The sequence below is a fragment of the Pinus tabuliformis genome, chromosome J, assembly GCF_031772625.1.
Source record: "Pinus tabuliformis cultivar Carrire ecotype Pingquan chromosome J, CPIR1, whole genome shotgun sequence".
Lineage (NCBI taxonomy): Eukaryota > Viridiplantae > Streptophyta > Pinopsida > Pinales > Pinaceae > Pinus > Pinus tabuliformis.
In genome coordinates, this window is record NC_142295.1 from 1,512,007,353 (window position 1) to 1,512,025,438 (window position 18,086).

Consider the following 18,086-nt stretch of genomic DNA (forward strand, 5'->3'; position numbering starts at 1 on the left):
TGTTGTGATAATGATTTCTTTATGCTAATTATTATATGCATATATGTACGTATGTACGTTGTTATCTGACAGGGTCATCATGGATCATGATTGTTTTATGCTAATGTTTATGTATATGTATGCATGTGTCTATGTATCTATGTCACTATCCGACAGGATCATCAAGAATAATTCATGTGGAGGTATGATTTCTTACGCAAACAAATGACATGAAGAGGTTCCTGGCCTTACGAGGAATCAATTGGGAAGAGTAGTCATGAAAAATATATGAGGTCAGTATTACGTGGTTATGAGTTGATATTATGTGATTATATTATGTCTATGTTATGGACAGGTAATACCTGTAGGCTTTAACCCCATACAGAAATTACCTGCATATGAATTCTAAAACACAGAAAATAAACAATGTGAGAGAATAACACATAAAACACATATACACAGAGATTTTCCCCTGGATTCCAAAACCTGGACTACCAGCTTGATTTTTCATTATTATCCTTTCAATGCTACAATACATATTTATACATGTCGAAGCATCCAATACCATGGACCGAAAACCATTGCGTCCAAAACCATGGACCGAAAACCATCGCGTCCAAAAAACATGTGCGAAAATCATGCACAAAAACATAGGTGGGTCCACCCAACCTAACATAGGTTCCAAAACCAAAATTTTCGGGGCGCTACCCTAGACCCCATAGAGTGGGGTTACCTGCACCCCTTCTAACCCCTCGGTTAACTACGTGGACTAGTCGTAGAAAGAATATAACACAACCCAACAATATTCCACTTGTTATTTTCTTTCCACAGGGGGACACAAGAGAGCTTAGTCATTTATCCAGCCCTACAACGCCCATTGTTTCTCTACAACAAGAGAACTTCTCAGAGCTCACAGATTTTGTCAATGCATCTGCAGTATTCTTCAAATTGTCCACCTTTACCAGCAACACCTTTTTTTCTTCTATCATATCCCTCACAAAGTGATACTAAACATCAATGTGCTTTGTTTTTGAATGATATGCAGGGTTCTTTGCCAACAAAATTACACTTTGGCTGTCACAGTCCATCCTTATAGCTCCCTGTACTAACCCCATACTTGAACACAATCTCTACAACCAAACTGCTTCCTTGCTTGCATGAGTGGCTGCCACGTATTATGCCTCTGTAGTTGATAGTGCCACTACAGATTGTTTCTTACTCATCCAACTGACTGCACCCCCAAATAGGTTAAACACATACCCACTTGTAGATCTTCTCTGATCCAGATCTCCAGCCCAGTCTGCATCAACAAAGCCACGAATATCCAACACTCTATGCAATCTAGGTCTTCCTTGGTAGTAAATACCATAATCACTAGACCATCGCATACATCAGGCTACCAACTGCACTTGCATATGGAACATGGGACATGTCCTCTTCCACTTCTTGTGTCTTGGGACACTGTTTAGCAGATAACTTTACACCTACGGGAATAGGAACCTTCACTGGTTTACTATCCTGCATATTAAACCTCTGTAATATTGTCTCGACATACTTCCTTTGGTTTAACCAGAGCTTCCTCTTTGTCCAATCTCTTTTAATTTACATGCCCAAAATATAGTTTGCAGCACCAAGATCTTTCATGTCGAATTTGGAGGACAAATGGATCTTCAAATCCTAGATAATTTCTTTGTCATTTCCAACCAGTAACATATCATCCACATACAAGACCAGATAAATAACATGGTCACCACTTAATTTAAAATACACACAGTGATCTACTTTGCTTCTGGTGAAGCCAAGTCCCCGTATAAATGTATCAAATTTTTGATACCACATCCTTGGTGACTGTTTTAACCCATACAGAGACTTATTTAACTTACATACCAGTTATTCCTTACCATTCACTGCAAAGCCTTCAGGTTTCTTCATGTAGATCTCCTCTTCCAAATCCCCGTGAAGAAATATTGTCTTCACATCCATCTGTTCTACCTCAAAATCAAAAGTAGCAGCAATAGATAAAAGTAATCTAATAGAAGTTACCTTGGCAATAGGAGAAAAAATATCACCAAAATCAATTCTTGGCACTTGGGAATAACCTTTTGCTACCAACCAAGCTTTGTATTTCTCCACCTTTCCTTATGCATTTGTCTTCTTCTTGAACACCCATTTGCTGCCAATGGGTTTCCTTCTAGCCGGCAACTCCACCAAATCCCAAGCCTCATTTTTGTGCAAAGATGCCATTTCATCAACCATGGCCTCTTTCCAGAGTTTTCCATCCTCTGAATCTACTGCTTCCTTCATATTTTTGGTATCATCATCAGTAATAGATAAAGAAAAATTTGAACAGAAAGTAGATGGACTATACCTTTCTGGCTACCTTCTTTCTCGAACTGATCTTCTCACACTCGTAGTTGGCTCTTCATCTTCTGATTCCTCCTCTATTGTAGAGTCTGATTCTTCCTCCTTTAGATCAAACTCTATCTTCTCAAGTTCCTTTGGTTGGAATTCATGTTTAATAACATCTTTCACCTCTCTGAACACCACATCTCCATTGTACACAACCTTCCTTGTTATTGGGTTCCAAAGCTTATAACTCTTTTAACCATCCTTATACCCAATAAAGATGCACTTTTTAGATTTACTATCCAACTTGGTTCATTTCTCCTTTGGAACATGTACATATGCGTCACATCCAAATACCCTCATATGTGAAAGAGAGGGTTTCTTACCAGTCCATACCTCTTGTGGAGTTTTATCCTCCAACAGTGATGAAGGTGATCTGTTGACCAGGTAACATGCTGTCTCCACCACCTCTGCCCAAAATTCCTATCCTAACTCGACACCACTGAGCATGCTTCTTTCCCTTTCCATCAATGTCTTGTTCATTCTTTCTACAACTCCATTTTGCTAAGGTGTATATGGAGTAGTCTTTTGTCGTGATATACCACACTTCTTACAGAATTCTTTAAATTCCTTATTGCAAAACTCTCCACCATTATCTGTCCTCAGCACCTTTATCTTCTTCTCTGTCTAGTTTTCCACCAGAGCCTTGAATTCTTTAAACCTGTCAAAGACATCAAATTTCTTCTTAAGGAAATATATCCATGTATTGCTTAAGAAGTCATCTATAAAGGATACATAGTACACAGACTTACCCAGTGATGGAACCTTCACAGGTCCAAACACATCACTGTGTACAAGCTCTAATATCTGTTTCGCCCTCTTACCACCAGAGGAGAAACTCACCTGATTTTGCTTCCCATATACACAATTTTCACAGAAATCAAAATCCAGAGAGCTATTACTCATACCTTCTACCACACCTTTACCATGAAATATTCAAAGGCCCTTCTCTCTAATATGTCCAAGCCTTTTATGCCACAACATGGTCTTCTCTCTAGAGACCACTAGATTTTCTACTCCACTTTCAGGAACCACAGAACTGTTGCACCCATCAACAACCATGCTACCTTGCAGCTTGTACAAAGTTCCAATCCAAACTCCCCGCATCAATACCAGTGCTCCCGAAACCATCTTGCAGGTATCCTTATCGAACATTGTTTTTACACCTGTATCATCCAACTTGCTTACAGAAATTAGATTTCTGGCCAATGCAGGAATATGCAGAACACCCAAAAGTGTTCTAACCCTTCCACCTTGTAACTAAAAAATTCAACTTTACTTTTCCGCGACCAACGATTCTAGCCTTCCTATCATCCCCTAAGAAGACATCACCAGCATCGTATTTCTCATACTTGCAGAACCACTCTCTATGGGGAGTGAAGTGAAAAGATGCACCTGAGTCAATCAACCATGCCTCATGATCTACATGTGTACTTGAAGAAGCCAAGTACACATCCCCACCTTCATCTGAGGTGGTTTTCACCTATGCAGAAGGAGCATCATCAAATCCCTTTCCTTTTTCAGGAGCTTTAGATTTACAGTCCCTTTTGTAGTGCCCTTCCTTTCCACATTTCCAGCACACCACCTTTACAAGTTTTCCTGGAGATTTAGATCTCTCTCTAGATTTAGATCTCCCACTCGATGACTTATTTTTGTTTCTGTTCTGGGACTGTCCTCGTACAGACAAGGCATCACCATTCTGGCTCTCCATATTTTTCCATCTCATCTCCTCCGTTAGCAAGGATGAGACTATTTCATCAAACTACAAGGCAGTTGCATTGCTACCTATTGCAATAACCAGACTATCCCACGAATCTGGTAGAGAAGACAACAAACTAATGCACTTATCTTCATCTGAAATTTTAATATCAACAAATGCTATCTGACTTACCACAATATTAAATGCATTCAGATGCTCTGTCGCTGAGTCTCCATCTTTCATCCTCAGGTTATACAACTTATTCTGTAAGAATAGTTTATTCACCAGAGACTTAGATTGGTACAAAGTCCCTAACTTGTCTCACAAAGCCTTCGTCGTAGCTTCCCTTGATACATTCAACAATACTGAATCTGAGACACACAATCATATTGTGTTCTTTGCCTTCCGATCCAACTTCTTCCATTCTTCATCGGACACTCCCGTTGGTTTAGTACTATATTGCGATCCACTGATCTTTATCCACCAACAAATCCTCCATCTTGAGTTTCCACAACCCAAAACTCTGACCATTAAATTTCTCGATCTCTATCTTTCCACTGCTCTCCATCTTCTTTCACCACCAGAATCGATCTCACAGATCTCCCACTGAATAGGGTCTACCACAAGCCTGAGTGAAACCCCTCAGCAACAAAGGCATCCCCTTGAAGCCAAAATAGCTCTGATACCAAATGTATGTTTTAACCCTGTACAAAAATTACCTGCATATGAATTCTAAAAAACAAAAAATAAACAATGCGAGAGCATAACACATAAAACACATATACACAGAGATTTTCCCCTGGATCCCAAAACCGGGACTACCAGCTTGATTTTTCATTATTATCCTTTCAATGTTACAATACATATTTATACATGCCAAAGCATCCAATACCATCGACTGAAAACCATTGCGTCCAAAACCATGGACCAGAAACCATCGCGTCCAAAAAACATGTGCGAAAATCATGCACAAAATGATAGGTGGGTCTGCCCAACCTAACATAGGTTCGAAAACCAAAATTTTCCGGGGCGGTACACCGGACCCCATAGAGTGGGGTTACCTGCACCCCTTCTAACCCCCCGGTTAACTACATGGGCTAGTCATGGAAAGAATATAACACAACCCAGCAATACCAAGGGATACATCGGTGAAATGAAAGCAGTGTGGTCTGTGACATGCTGGGACAAGCATGGATAAGACACTGGAAGCAAGGTTCTTGGTGAAGACAATGTGTTTTTGAATGTGTGGTACTATTTTTGTGCATATGTTGTATATTTTGTACATGTTTCATATATGATGATTATGCACATCCATTATTGTGCATATGTCGTATGTGTACATGTTTCTTATGCAATATTATCTATAGGGTGTTAGTACAGATAGTGTTGTATGATGTTGAATATTCAGTGTTGGGTATAGATGGTGCTATGTACATGTTGGATATATGGTGTTGTGTACATATTGTACTGTGTGCATGATGGATATGCGATATTGTATGCATATGGTGATCTGCATGTGTTGGATATGAGGTGTCATATACAGATGATGCTATGTACATGTTGGATATACGGTGTTGTGTACATATTGTACTGTGTGCAAGATGGATATGCGGTGTTGTATGCATATGGTGCTCTGCACTGTTGGATATGAGGTGTTGTGTACAGATTATGCTATGTACATGTGGTGTTGCATGCATGTTGTACATGTGGTGCTATGTACATATGGTGTGGTGTGCATGATTGTAAAATTGGCTCTGTGTGCATATGGTGTTGTGTACGTGTTGTACAAGTGGTGCTCTGTACATGTCTTGCATATGGTGATGTGTACATGTGGTGTCGTGTACATGTCGTGTGTGTGGTACTATGTATATGTGGTATTGTGTACACATTGTATAGTGGTGTAGTGTACATGTGGCATTGTGTACATGTTGTGCAGGTGGTGTCGTGTACATGTGATGTTGTGCACACATTGTGCAGGTGGTGTGGTGTACAGGTGGCACTGTGTACATGTTGTACATATGGTATTAGTGCACATGTGGTATCGTGTGCATGTCATACATGTTGTGTTGAGATCATGTGGTACTAGGTATGTGCATTGTGTAGGTGCATGTATTGTGTGGTGTTGTATATTGGGTATAGATGTGTTGTGTTCTATTGTACGTCAGGTGTATGTATTATGTTATGCATTAGATGTAGGAATATGTATTATATTGTATAAATTGGGTGTAGGTGTATGTGTTGTATGTCAGGTGTAGGTGCATGTATTACATGGAGTTGGATTTCAGGAGTGGTCGTATGTGTGTGATGCACACTATGTATATGTGCACCTGGTTGAGGAGAAGGAATTGGGTGTTTGATGGGTATGGAAACCGATCTAGTGTGCATAGGAAATAAGAACAAAGGTAGAAGTAAGGATCAATTAAAGGATAAGTATCGGTATATTATTTTAGTTTTATTATGCATGTGATTTATGATCCTGGTATATGATGATTACATGTGATCTATGATTTTGGTTTATGATGATTACATGTGATCTATGATTTTAGTTTATGATGGTTATATGTGATTTATAATTTTGGTGGTTATTTTTTGAGCTAACCTGATGTGATATTTTTCTACCAATGAGGTATGACATGAATTTATTTCAATTTATTTTAAATCTAATGGAAGTTATGTGCTTGGTACATGAATGCATGAACACGCCCAGTTGGGTGCTTGAATCGACTGCAAGAATTGGCAGCAGTAGCAAAAGAAATTGGAACATGCAGTAGTATGTTGGTAAAGCACTTCAAGAACAGGGCCATTGTGGGACACTGGTACCCAATCATTTCCATTGGTTTCCATCAGAATTCTATGACCGGTATGATGGTTTTGAGACAGGGATATTCCTTGGTTTTTGTATCTTCCGATGTGAGGAAGCGTTGACAAGGGATGGAATTCCCAAGATGGGGGTTCCAGCGGAACTTGGAAGGTGAGTGACCACATGGAAGGGGTGACCGGGCTACCTGAGGAGCTGTGTAGCAGACAAGGGAAGGTAGAGGATGCATTTTTTTTGGTCATTAGCATTGCCAGGTGGATTCAGATGCACATTTGGAGTACACCCTAGAACAATGAGATGGTAATTGTTCACTAAGAGGACAAGTGGTGGAGGATTATAGTGTTGGACATTAGATGTATTTTGATTGTGGTAGTGGATTCTGGACTTCCTAGGAAGGAGGTGAATCCTAGAATTACTTGAGGGTGGATGTCTGAGCCTCTAGATTCCCTTGTTACAGATGCAGGCATCATTAATTTTTATTTGTTGGCTGAGAAAATGTGTATATGCGTATGTTATTGTAAATGTTGTATCGAGCTGTATTTATAAAGATCCATAGATAGTACGGTTATTTTCTAGCTGAAGAAAATGTGTATGTGTATATGTGGTTACTGTAAATACCGTAATGAGTTGTGTTATAAAGCTCCAGTAAACTGTATGTTTGTCATGTTTCAACATTGCTCATTGTAAATATTGCAACGAGCTATGTTATAAAGCTCCATGGGAAGTATGTTTTTTTTTCAGTAGTCTTGTTGGTTATAGGTGTCAGTGAACATCGAGGATGGTTTTCCCCCAAGGGAGAGGGTTCTATAAAATTCCTAGTGAAAATTCCATGTAATATATATATATATATAGAGAGAGAGAGAGAGAGATAAGGCCATGGTGATGGGACATGTATTCCAAGCTGAATGGTGGGGGAAGCATCCTAATGGGTGTTGATTTCGGTTTATTATGGTTAAGGAAATTGGGAAAGGCAATGGCAAAGGCTTTCGAAAGGCATGAGGGATTTATTGCCATTTTATTTATGAAAATAATGGAAATTAGGAAAAAAGGAAGGTGAAAGGTCAGAGGTTGCATGTGAGGAGGAAATTGAAGGGAAATAATGGAAAATGAAGAAAATAGAGGTCTCATTAATAAAAAGGCTTCTGAGGATCAGTGGGCAGGACTTGATATATTCAGTATTGGAGCTCTCTCATTATTCTCTCTCTCTCTCTCTCATACTCTTGGATACTTAGATTTTTCTTAGAGAACTCTTGGAGTGTGTGGCATACTTGGAGTTTTGGACCAAGAAGGCAAATGAAGAGTAGGAAAGCACAAAAGGGCATCAGTATCAGCAGTTACAACAGGTTTTGTTGCAGGTATCGAGTTGCATGTATGTTTCCTTCACTAGCTTTTGCATGCATGGCATATGCATGAGGTTTGTTGGTTGTGATCTATCATTGGCATGGAGGATGGCCAAGAATGACAGTGGATTTCCTAGCCTTGCCATTTCCTGGATAGCCATGGTGATTGTGGGTTTATTTCCTTGTTGTGTTTTTGGTTAATTCTCATGTTTCCTTAGCTTGGGTTGAGCTCTTAGTTTCTCGAAGCCTTGGTTGGAAAAATGTTTTGGAGGCCTGTAACAACTTGGGTTGAGTTACTAGTCCCGTAGCCTTGGTTGGACAAATGCTTTGGAGCCCTTGGTGGGTTGAGTTACTAGTCCCGTAGCCTTGGTTAGACAAACACTCTGGAGCCCTTCATGGGTTGAGTTACTAGTCCCATAGCCTTGGTTGGAAAAATGCTCTGGAGCCCAGTAAAATTTATGGGTTGAGTTACTTGTCCTGGAGCCTTGGTTCGACAAATGCTCTGGAGCCCGATAAAAGTTGTGGGTTGAGTTACTAGTCCTAGAAGCTAGGCATGGGGGCTTCACTCAATGAACCTCTGACATATCACATGCGTTCATGGCATACTAAACAATACCCCTAATTGGACTACATATTGGAAAATACCTCTAAAAATCACATTATTTAGCCCCCTACCAATATGAACCCAATATACCTCCCCAATTGAAAGAACCCCTACTTTCACTAAGTATTGTAGGTATCCATTTTTTCATTAACAGTTTTTATACCCCTTTATATTTTTTCATTAACTTTGAGCTCCATCTTTTATACTTGCTAATATAAAAACCCTTTACCCCCTATATATCCCCCAATATATTAAGTCAAGTTTTCCTTATTATATATCCCCCAATATGAACCTAAGTGGTATGGTATTTCTCCACCAGTGAAGCCCTCGTGAAGCCGGGTTGGAACAAACACTCTGGAGCCCTCGATGGCTGGGATGGAGACTGATCTGAGGATGGTTTTGTGATGTTCGACCGCGAGGTGGAATCACTATTTAATGGGTTGAGGCGGATGGCCTCTATAAGTCATGGATGAGTTTTGATTGATGTGTTTTATGAGATCCCACATTCATGCTTGGAATATGGCACGAGGGTGAATGGTTGAAGAGAGATTAGGCTCAACCATTATATGGTTGGGTGGAGCTTGGAAGTCCCATCCTAGGTTTGGATTCTGCATCATTAATGAAAGGCGATATCTCTTGGTATTTCTATGAATATTATGATGGATTATATGAGGTGTATATGGTTGTTATTTTATTGAAATTTTTGTCCCTATTATACTGGTTATGTATGTATTTTATGAAAACAGTTATGTATTGATCTCATCATGTTCTTACTTGTTATTGAATAATCAATTTATCTATGACCTAATGGATGAAATGGCAGCTAATGTGATAAGAATACAATTCTTCAAAGCGAATCTCAGAAAAGTATGAGACCCCTATGCTAAGATTTGTTATTTACACCTGTAGGTTGCATATTTACTAAGTGTTTGATAAAATACCTGTCATGGATAGTATGGGTCCAGTCAAGGTCGTGAACAAGTATTTTCTTTAGTACTGTCATTTCCATGTTATTTTACTTATTTGAAGAGATGGTTCAGTTCTAGGTAGTGACCTAGGCCTTAGGCCTGGAAAAGTGGCTCAAATCCCAGAGTCGTTGGCATAGCACTGACAATTTAGGTCTCTAAGTGCTAGTACAAAAGCTTGTGAGAGTGAATTTAGGGTTACATTCACATGCATGCCTTGTCATGGGAGCGAAATTGGGTTTAATTCATCTAAATGCTAGGTTAACTTAGGAGTTGGGCACCTAGAGTGGTGGATTAGCTCTTGGGGTTCCTGAAGCACCTAAGGGAGGTATGTAAGGTCTTGTTTTATCGACTCCATTTCCTTAAGGTTACCTAGTAGGTTGAGTCTTATCATCATGGCCTCTCGTCGCATGTTTACCCCACCTGGCCAATTGCTTGGGTAGATGTGGGAGGAGTTTACAATGTTTTCCCAGTAATTAGACGCAAGAATCCCCACATGAGATTCCATAACATAGTGTATATCTTGAATATGCTCTTAGGGGGAATGTTTTCAAAATCGATGCCAAGAATCATCCCAAAAGTGAGTAATTATTTCACGCTTGACTTCCTAGAAGCAATTTTATTGTATAAAATGCAGATGCACAATTCATTAGAAATGCGGTTGTTGTATTTACTGGACCATATTTTCTTCCAAAAGTCCTGACCCTCTTGTAGCCAACACCACCAAAGGTTCGATCCTAAGATAATGTTCAAATTTTCTAGATCTTAGAATCCCAATACTTGTGATTTTTTGGGGATATATACTTTCTCCCAAGAAACTAGTTCCCATTTTTTCTCTTTTTTTTCTTCTCCGCATAAGAAAGTTCACCGCAGGACTTTGATTAGATGAAGCATGATTTTGGGAGTACAAGAGAGGAGAGAAGATACATGGGTAACAGATGCAGGACAAATTTAAGGAGGATACATATATTAATTGAGCAAAAAGTCCATCTATACAATTGGTTGGTAAACTTTGAATGAGTTTAGACCAAATTTTGGTACACATGGAACTGGGATCTAAAGGGGCACCTGGATAGGTAGTGGCTAAGGTTCTTTTCTTGAAAACCAAGATATTACTAAGATGACAATGAATAGGAAGGGGATTATTGAAGAATAAGACTTCAAAATATTGCAAATTTATGTCCATGCATAAGGTAGCTAGGAAATCATCCAAGACTTTTCAAAAGGCCAATGATTCTTAGATAGTTGGAATACCCATGAGCATTGCATTATCCACAAATTGTTGGTGCGAAGCTTTCTCATTAGAGTTGGAGAAATGTAGACCCTTGCTAGCACAAGTAGTAATAGCTTGTTTTAGGTCATGTCCCAACCCTTCATCCCTTAGGTTGAAGATAGAGGGGGAAACATGATTTCCTTGATGAATTCCTCTAGGAGGTTTAAAGGCCTTATAAGGAGAGCCATTAACTAAGATAGAGAAGAAGCCATAGGAGATAAGGGAAATGATCCAGATGATCTAGGCTTCCAAGGAAGCAACACTCTAATGTTTTTATGAAATGTAACACTAACTTAATTTATCAAAATCCTTAGATAAATTGAGCGTGATGATCATACCTATTTTTTCAGAAGATGAATGGAATGAACTAGCTCTTCAGCCACTATTATGCCATCCAAAATTTGTCTTCCTTTAACATAGCATATATTCTTCGAAGAGATGAGTGATGGAAGGAGTTTCAAACGATTGGAAATGACTTTATAGATGAATTTGTAGATAGCGTTGTAAATGGAAATAAACAAAAACCATTAATGTCCTATAAATTGGCCTTTTTGGGCACAAGGGTATGAAGAGTACCATCTAGGGAAGGTAGGAAAAATTTTGTTCATCAAGGTTCCTCAACAACTATCTAGACATCCTCTTTTGTGAATGGCCAACATGCCTAATAGAAATTGGAGATCAAGCCATTAGGCCCTACTGCTTTTCTTTTAGGCATTCCAAAGGTGGTTCCGTTTACTTCTATAGTAGTAGAATGATGTAGAGCCTAATTTTTCTCCAAGTTGACTAAAGGAGGGATGCAAAGGTGATTTTTCTAATTGCTTCAACTTTTAAAGGGGAGAAATCCAATAAGAGATGTTGGTAATAGGAAACGAGCTTATCTTCAATATGGACATGTTTTAGAGTTTGATGCCTACTAAAATTCTTAGGGAGGAGATTTTATTTTTACTTTTGTGATTAAGTATTTAGAAATGGAAAATTTTAGAATTTTTCGCACCTTCTTTGAGCCATATTATGCATGATTTCTAATGCCAGAGAATCTCATCCTAATTTTTCTGATCTTCAAGATGAGTGATGAGGGTTTCTTCCTTTGTCACAATTCCTTTTGATCTATCACCCATGATGATTTTTTGTTTTATTTCTTGGATGCATTCTTTAAGAGCTCACTAATCATGTAAGATGTTCCTAAATTCATTCTTATTCCATATTTTCCCAAATTCATTCTTATTCCATATTTTGATGCAGCGTTCCAAATATTTGAGTTTTTGCTAAAAGGACTTCATGGGAAAGAAAGCTTGTATATGAAGGATCATTTAGAATATAAATGCTTAAAAAAAATTGAGACCTTCAAAGTAACAATAAAAAGGGAATAAATCAATTCTAACACTTTGCTCCAACACTACTTCTCATGAAACACACTTTCTACATTTAATTTCTCCTTCAATACAATTTCTACTTTACTATACAACTCTTTAATATAAAATTTATTTCATTATCATGTAATTATGTTAGTAATATCTAATTATTTCCTAAGACAACTTTTACTTAATTATCATCGATTACATTTATAAGTTTATTTACTAAATCTCTTAACTTTTATATTTATATTTATATAATTGTCAAAATATTTATTTATATTAATTATACATAATAGTATGTATAGATATGAGATTGATAGAATTTTTTCACTTTAAATTATGAAAGATTAAATTTTTATAAATATATGGAAGTGGTAATTATATTAATTTTGATATATAGATATTTTTTATATATAATTTTTTAAAAATAAATAAAAATAAATACTTATATATACAAGTATATATTGGTTATAAATCAATTTAAATTTAAGATTCAATTATTAAATCCTATTATATATATTATCATTGTTTTAATATTTTCTAAATTAAACCCCTTTAACAACTGATTGATAAATTAAGTTTAATATAAATTTACGTTGTTATATATATATAAATAAGCATAACATTCCACGAAAAAAAACCAATTCTATTTTACACTCCATAAAATTATTTTAAAACATAAAATTAAATAAAATAAAGAATAAATAATTAAATATATATATAAATTTACGTTGTTATATATATATAAATAAGCATAACATTCCACGAAAAAAAACCAATTCTATTTTACACTCCATAAAATTATTTTAAAACATAAAATTAAATAAAATAAAGAATAAATAATTAAATATATATAAGAGATAACCTAAAATCATGCTATAAATCACAAATCACCTTATATAACCTAAAATAAATTCCATGCCATCTGTATATCGAGATTGTAATCCTTTTCGTGACCTAGTTATTACGTTGAGTTCATCTTATTAAGGGGGCAACGAAATCTTTGAATCTGAGTTTATTGTTTGTCTGAGGATTCGATTAGGTGTCCACCTATCTGAGCAGGCTAATCTGAATATCTGAGCAGGCCAATAATGTGAATGTGGGGTTGCTGTTGATAGTCAGTAAGTAGTTATCATAAACATAGACAGTTCAGCTATCATTTGGTTGAAGACTTTCATGGAGTATGGAGTGACGTCGATTGTGATGGCGTGATGGGGGAAGAAAATATCAACGGCCACATGATTGGTTTCTATTAAAATAGTGAAGGTAGCAGGTCATGGTTGGTTTTATCGCCTTTAAAGAGAAGACAAAGTCCCATCCCAGTGACTGGATGAGATGGTTGATGGGTTCCTCCCCACTGTATGGTAATGCTGTCAGTAGTTGGTGTATGGTAATGGTGTCAGTAGTTGGTTTTCTTATCTTTAAAGATAAAGACAAAGTGACATCCCACGCTCTGTTGTTGTCCTCTTTACTGTGAATTTTTAAAGGCTTCTCAATACCACATACTGATGTATTTATATTTTTGTTGGGGTTTATTATGTGTGTTTTTATAATTCAAATACATGCCTATGCATGTAAGGGTTTAATTTAGGATGGGTATATTTATATTATTATATTTTTCATATTTGATTTCGATTTCATTAAAAAAATTAATTATAATAAAGAAGATAGAAAATGAATAATATAACACTTACTAATTAAATTATATAATTATTTTTTTTAATTCTATTTTATTAAGATTAAGTAATAATTAAATTTAAATATTCAATTTTTATATTTTAGATTTTCTAAAAAATTAATATACTTAAAACATCTTTATATAAATATTTATATGTAAGTTAAAATATTTATTTATATATATGTAAAATTAATTACATGTATAACTGATTTTAACACTATGTTAATATAAAGAAATAATATTTATTTTAAATATTTAATTATATTTATGAATTATATATTAATATATATATATATATATATATATGATTAAATAAATGAAAAAAATGTGTAGTGTTTTATAAGGATGGTTTGTTGAAAGTAAGTAAAAGTATTCAAATTGTACGAGATTTAAAAGTTTTTATGGAGTAATTTAATGGAAGAGTTGCCTTAAGAGTCCATTTAGAATTGTGGCTAAGGAAAATCTTTTAGCTATAGGAGCAATATAATGATGTGCAATTTTTTCACACATAGAGGGTAAATAATGTCATGGGGGTATGTTATCCAAGAAACTTTGCTATTAGATCCTGGGTTAGTATCCATCTTAGAAGTGTCTAATAGTAATGTGCTATCTATTTTGTCCTTTAATATGTTTGATCCTTTTTAAGTCTAATGGTAACGTGTTATCTATTTTGTCCTTTAATCCGTTTGATCCTATTCAAATACAATTTAACTAACCTTCAAGATATGTTTAAGATGTAAGATATATTTGAAATTTTGTTCTCAACTCAGTTTTTAAGTTATCATACTTACTGCTATATCACTAAAAAAATGTATTTTTTATTTCCTATGAAATGTATTTTTAAATTATCATATTTACTGCTATATCACTAAAAAAAGTTATTTTTTATTTCCTATTTCATAGGAAATATATGTTGTTAAATAAAAGTAACTAGTGATAAATATCTCATCTCTACTGCTTATTAAACATTAAATTATAATAAAATTTTAAATGATGTAAAAATAAAAATAATAATAAATAAAAACATTTCCTATATCATTATTTTTCTTCTTCTATATACAAAAACATTGCTTATTAAACATTAAATTATAATAAAATTTTAAATTATGTAAAAATAAAAATAATAATAAATAAAAACATTTCCTATATCATTATTTTTCTTCTTCTATATACAAAAACATATACCAATTTACCAAATGTATGTTCTATCTTTATATTATGAATTGACCATTAAATCATATATATTAAGTAAAACATATTTCACAAACCATGCTTATTGTATACGATTGATTTTCTCCTTTCCTTCGCAACTTTGAATTTCAGGAAAAGAGAGACATCTAAGGCCGAGATTGTTGTCAGTTTGATGTGTGCTTATTAGTGAACAGAATATCATTAATTTTATGAAGGTCGTCGCGCCTTTTTATTGGGAAATGTGTGCGTATGGAAACGTACGAACTTAGTTACATTTATTTATTTATTTGAAAATGCGGTTCCTCCTACTGGTTTACAGTTGCAGAGTTACCGTCAATCACATCATTTTACAGTATACTTTCGAAGAGAAATTGAAGAGTCCCCGATCCAATTCTTGTTATATATAGATGTGAGGAGTCTGTGGAGTACCTCATTCGTTGTGGGTGGCTAAGTTGCTAACAATGGCGAATTTGTTGTATTCTGAGCGCCTAATGCTGGAATGTGCCGAGTTTTACATCAAATTTGCCGCTGCTATCCTAGTTACATTAGTGCTGTCATGGAGTTTCTTGTTCCTGCAAGTGAGAAAGCGGAGGTTGCCACCGGGGCCGTTTCCTTTGCCGATCGTTGGAAACCTACACCTCCTGCTCGGACACCTTCCACACCAAGCCCTAGCAACTCTCTCTCTCAAATGCGGGCCTCTCATGTCTCTGCGCCTGGGGTCCTCTGCCCTCACCCTAGTCGTCTCCTCCGCAGATATGGCCAAGGAATTTCTCAAGAATAATGATCGCCTTTTCGCTGGCAGACCTCAATCCATGGCTGCTAAGTATCTGTCGTATAATTTCTCTAACGTGGGCTATGCTCCATATGGTGCTTACTGGAGACAAATGCGTAAGATCTGCGTTTTACAGTTGCTCAGCTCCAAACGCTTGGATTCCTTCCGCTTCATAAGAGAGGAGGAAGTGTGTTGTATGATTCGTTCTATTATTGAAGACAGTGAGGGCTCTCATGTTCCCGTAAGCATTAGCAAAGCTGTGTCGACACTTGCGACTTCTATTATCTGCAGGATGGCCTTCGGCAGAAAGTACTCGGACCAACAGTTAATTGAAAGCATCAAAGAAAGTTTTCTGTTAGCCGGTACTTTCAATATCGCAGATTATATACCATACTTGGCGTGGCTAGATTTGCAAGGTTTGGGACGGCGATTCAAGAAAATACACAAGACGGTAGACCATTTCTTCAACAATGTGATAGAGGAACACATTGCGCGGAATGACCCCAACGTCACACCTGATCTTGTCGACGTTTTGCTGGCAATCTGCGCAGATAATGATACGGAGTTCCAAATTAAACGAAAACATATTAAAGGCGTCATTGCCGTACGTTACGTTAAATGTTTTTTCACATTAAAACATTCAATTGCATTGACTTTTAAAGAGTAAAGATTTATACATTGTATGTGCAGGATATGTTCGCCGCGGGAACGGACACGTCATCGATTGCGATAGAGTGGGGAATGTCCGAAGTGCTGAGAAACCCGCCAGTGCTGAAGAAGCTTCAGGAGGAGCTTGAACGCGTCGTTGGAATGGAGCGTATGGTACAAGAATCTGATCTGCCTTGTCTCGTTTATTTACAAGCTGTGGTCAAAGAAACGCTTAGGCTCCACCCACCGGGGCCTCTTGCTATTCCCCATTTATCTTTAGAGGATTGCAGTGTATCGGGCTATCAAATCCCTGGTGGCACTTGCGTTCTGCTGAACCTTTGGGCGATTGGGAGGAATCCAAAGTCGTGGGAGGATGCCGAAAGTTTCAAGCCAGAAAGGTTCATGGAAAAAACTGGGGCGGCAGAGGTGGATGTAAATGTGCAGAACTTTGAGTGGATTCCATTTGGAGCGGGAAGGAGAGGATGCCCCGGACAGCAACTGGGAATGCTTGTTGTAGAGTTTGGGATGGCGCAGTTGCTGCACTGTTTCAACTGGAGGCTCCCGGAGAAAATGAATGGGCAGGAGGAGTTGGATATGAGTGAGAGGTTTAATGGACTGACACTGCCCCGGGCGCATGAACTCGTGGCTGTTCCAACTCCTCGACTCTCCGTACTCTGATTTTATATTGACGTTACCAACTGTGTTTTCCTTCATTTCAATAAAATAGGTGAGACAGACATTCTATGTTTATCGTGTTTGTATAACGTTAGTGTCGTGCTGAAATAAGAGATATATCGAAGCCGATATTTTACATATTTTACATGCGGTTGAGAGGCACGGCAATGTGTATGTTTTGACTATCCTAATATATATGCTTGTGATACTGTGGCTGTTTATTGATTTTTATTTTTTAATAGTTTGTAGGTGATATTATTTGGTTTACGATTATAATTATGGATCAATATATGGGTAGTGATATTATGTGGGTTATGTATTAGTATCTTGGCAGCACAACTGCTTAAAAAATGAAGCTAACAGGATGATAAGAAAACGCGTTTTATATATATACGATTAAGAATTATTGTGCGAGAGAATATTAGTTTTTTTCTAATTTTAATTTTAATATAAAACTTATGTAAATTTATTATGTATATATAAGATAAAATAAAAATATATTTTTAAAAACTAAATTAATATTTCTTTATAATATGTTTTTTTCCAACTTATAATATTATAAGTTATTATTAATTTTTTAATTAAAAATTATAATAAAATTGATTATTAATTTATTCATTACAATAATATTGTTGCTAGCTTTTTCAATCTTATTGTAAGTTATTATTAATTTTGTTTAATAA

The 18,086-nt window shown here is 36.4% G+C and overlaps 1 protein-coding gene across 1 annotated transcript; it reads left to right on the forward strand.

The window, feature by feature from the left end:
* The first annotated feature begins 15,739 nt into the window (after positions 1-15,739).
* LOC149233204 (cytochrome P450 71AU50-like) lies at positions 15,740-17,642 on the forward strand. The gene is made up of 2 exons (XM_089376678.1): positions 15,740-16,684; positions 16,771-17,642. Exons 1-2 carry the CDS (start codon positions 15,770-15,772, stop codon positions 17,404-17,406), a joined length of 1,551 nt encoding a protein of 516 aa, XP_089232804.1. The 5' UTR covers positions 15,740-15,769; the 3' UTR covers positions 17,407-17,642.
* Positions 17,643-18,086: the final 444 nt, after the last annotated feature.